The sequence below is a fragment of the Olea europaea genome, unplaced genomic scaffold (genome assembly GCF_002742605.1).
Source record: "Olea europaea var. sylvestris unplaced genomic scaffold, O_europaea_v1 scaffold5294, whole genome shotgun sequence".
Taxonomy (NCBI): domain Eukaryota; kingdom Viridiplantae; phylum Streptophyta; class Magnoliopsida; order Lamiales; family Oleaceae; genus Olea; species Olea europaea.
Window position 1 is genome coordinate 1 of NW_019263616.1, and position 2,887 is coordinate 2,887.

The 2,887-nt window shown below is 31.7% G+C and overlaps 1 protein-coding gene across 1 annotated transcript; it reads left to right on the plus strand.

Moving 5' to 3' along the window:
- The first annotated feature begins 210 nt into the window (after positions 1–210).
- On the plus strand, positions 211–801 carry LOC111388820. Its single transcript, XM_023013632.1, has 2 exons — positions 211–382; positions 459–801. Exons 1-2 carry the CDS (start codon positions 286–288, stop codon positions 698–700), a joined length of 339 nt encoding a protein of 112 aa, XP_022869400.1. The 5' UTR covers positions 211–285; the 3' UTR covers positions 701–801.
- Positions 802–2,887: the final 2,086 nt, after the last annotated feature.

Genomic DNA, 2,887 nt, shown 5'->3' on the forward strand with positions numbered 1-2,887 from the left:
AAAAAAAAAAAAGGTTCAAATATTAGTATATTATTGAGGAAGAATCCGAGAATTGAGACCATAGCACAACAATCATTGTTGCTACATTTTAGTTTGACATTCCACCAACCTTCTATTTGTTTGGTTTCTTTTCAACGTTGGCGTCGATGGATCAGAGAGGGAAACTTCCATTTCTTTTCCTTCGTCCTCTCCTATAAAACGAGGCCTAATCTTCGACTCATTTATACTTAAATCAGTGTCTGCAATACAACAAAGCAACGTAAAATATTTATTTCCGACACCATAATGTTTCCCAAGAAGGCAATTCTCTACCTACTCCTATCTTTGTTCATAATATACGATGTTGCCTCCATGGTGACTGCTACCGCCTCCAACGACACGAGTAAGTTATCCTTTTGAGCATCTCAAAATTTGTATATTAACGTAAACTAATTCAGTAGCATATATGGTTCATGCAGCTCAAGCAACAGTAGAGAAAAATAAAGTGAATACAAATACAAGCAAGATTCCCGATTTTTTGAAGCCCATTACAATTCCGATTCCGAAGCCCATTACAATTCCGATTACGAAGCCCGTTCCAAAACCACCTGTAAAAGGTATTCGACGTTGCCGTCTTTGCTGCAGGAAGTTTTCGAAAGCATGCCTACGTATTTGCTGCCATGCTGCAGAAGATGCTAAGAAAATCGGATCTCATGATTGACCCTATAATTAGCGAGTTCCATTCGCTTTATTATCATTTTGCTATGCTAGATTTGATAGAATTGAGAAAAAAAAGTTCAAATATTATGTGTTGGGTGTAAACTTTAAAAACTAAGTGACTCCGTTTTAAATAAACAACTTTTCCTTGGTCAAAGTTGGTTTTAAGGGTCTTATATTAAAGTTAAGTAATTACCTTACCATCAAACATATTAAAAAATAAATTAAAAAAAAAGTAATATTTTTTACCTCTAAATAAGAAAAAGAAAATGTATCATATTCAAAAATATTTATAAATAAGAACAGTAAATTTGATTTTTTTTAAGTTCAGCAATCATAAGCCGCATCTAGCAGAAATACCAAAAATTGCAAACCTGCGTTGAGGTGGTGAGTTGATCGAGTCAGTGGTGGTAAGATTGAGACAATTAGTACGATGTTACTATATATATATATATATAGTGCGGGAAGGAAGTTCGTAGAAATTGGGGATTGCTCAAACCGTGAAAACGAAGTCGATGTTTGATTATGCTGAAAAAGTTGATAAAAATTTAAACCAAAATAAATAATTAATTCTAATCATATATTTCATGAGATCCATAACTTTTATCAATATTTTATTTACATATTTCATCAATATTTATCAAAATTTACTAAATTTTTTTATTTTTAACACAAACCAAACATGGGCGAAATATATGAGCTCTACCCATTGTAGTATCATGTTCTCACTCTCCAGCATCATTTTCCTAAGGAGATTTTATCCATAACTTTTATCAATATTTTATTTACATATTTCATCAATATTTATCAAAATTTACTAAATTTTTTTATTTTTAACACAACCAAACATGGGCGAAATATATGAGCTCTACCCATTGTAGTATCATGTTCTCACTCTCCAGCATCATTTTCCTAAGGAGATTTCATGTGCATTTCTCTTGAATTATGATATATTAATCATATATAAAATCTAATTAATATTTGTTATACTTTTAAAGTCTAATATTTTTCATTCAATATTTCACAGGTTGTTTCTTAACAACTTTATTATACTTGGCATTAGACCACTATTTATGCATGTATTTTCAGCCTAGACTCTCAAATCTTTTGCTTCTCGGGTGGTGGCGAACAATGGAATAAAAAATTTAACCTAAAGGCTTAATATAATAGGAGGGAGGGGTGGTCAAAAGAAAGTAAGGATTCTCGTATCTATTATCAGTCGCCTTTGATGCAGGAAGAAAATGTGACTGGTAATTGTTCGTCAAATTCCCGCAAGCGTACGGGTTCGTTGTACAAGTAATAATCGTGATGAGAGAATTGTCGTCCGCAGGGAATAATAATTAATTCTAGTATATTTGATATATTTAAATTCGTGTTTATAACCGAAAGACGATCGAAGGAATAGCTAAATAATTTTGATAACTAACACTTGTGAAAACAGTGAAAGTTGGTTTAAAAATCAAATGTGCAAACGTATTGGATATCCGACGCCACTGATCAATTCTTAATTCTAATTCTCAACCAGTGATAATTATCTCAATTCATGCAATTACAACGATCAATAATTCCACTATTATTTATTATTCTTTCCCAAGATATAAAAAACCTATAATTACCACGAGACGATTCTATTCCTAATCCGAATTCATATGGCAAACATGCATTGATATTTAGGATTATCACATATGATCGTACACGTCACAAATGTTATTCCTAACATTTATTGTCCTTGCGTCTCAATAATAGTGTTCTACCTATCGTGAGTTTTCCAACACAACAAATAAGCAACTTATTGTCATAATGGTGCGCAAACATTAAAACAATGTAAATAAGTATATTAATGAAATCACAACACAAGAATTAAAATAAAAACACGTCTCGAACTAAAACTAAAAATTAAACAATTTTGTCATTCATCCAATACTGGAGAAAAATTAGCCTGGCATACTGTTGAAATTAGAAAAATAAAAGTGGAAGGAAATCACCGAAAATCGACGGGAAGTGATTAAATTGTAAAGGCCGAGCGTGTATTTATTTTTTTCCAATTTCTGTGACTTTTGCCATGTGTAATTTCACCCTTGCAATCACCAACTTTGTGTCTAGATTAAATAATTCAGCCACCCAATGTGTATATTCATTCAATTTCAGAAACTCAATTTTCTTTTTTCTGTCTTTTCAAATAAATAATAGG

Bases quoted from the DNA above. Each gene is read 5' to 3' on its own strand.
- LOC111388820 (XM_023013632.1), top strand. From the start codon at position 286: ATGTTTCCCAAGAAGGCAATTCTCTACCTACTCCTATCTTTGTTCATA. The intron at 383-458 runs GTAAGTTATCCT...TGGTTCATGCAG, and splicing joins TACCGCCTCCAACGACACGA to CTCAAGCAACAGTAGAGAAA.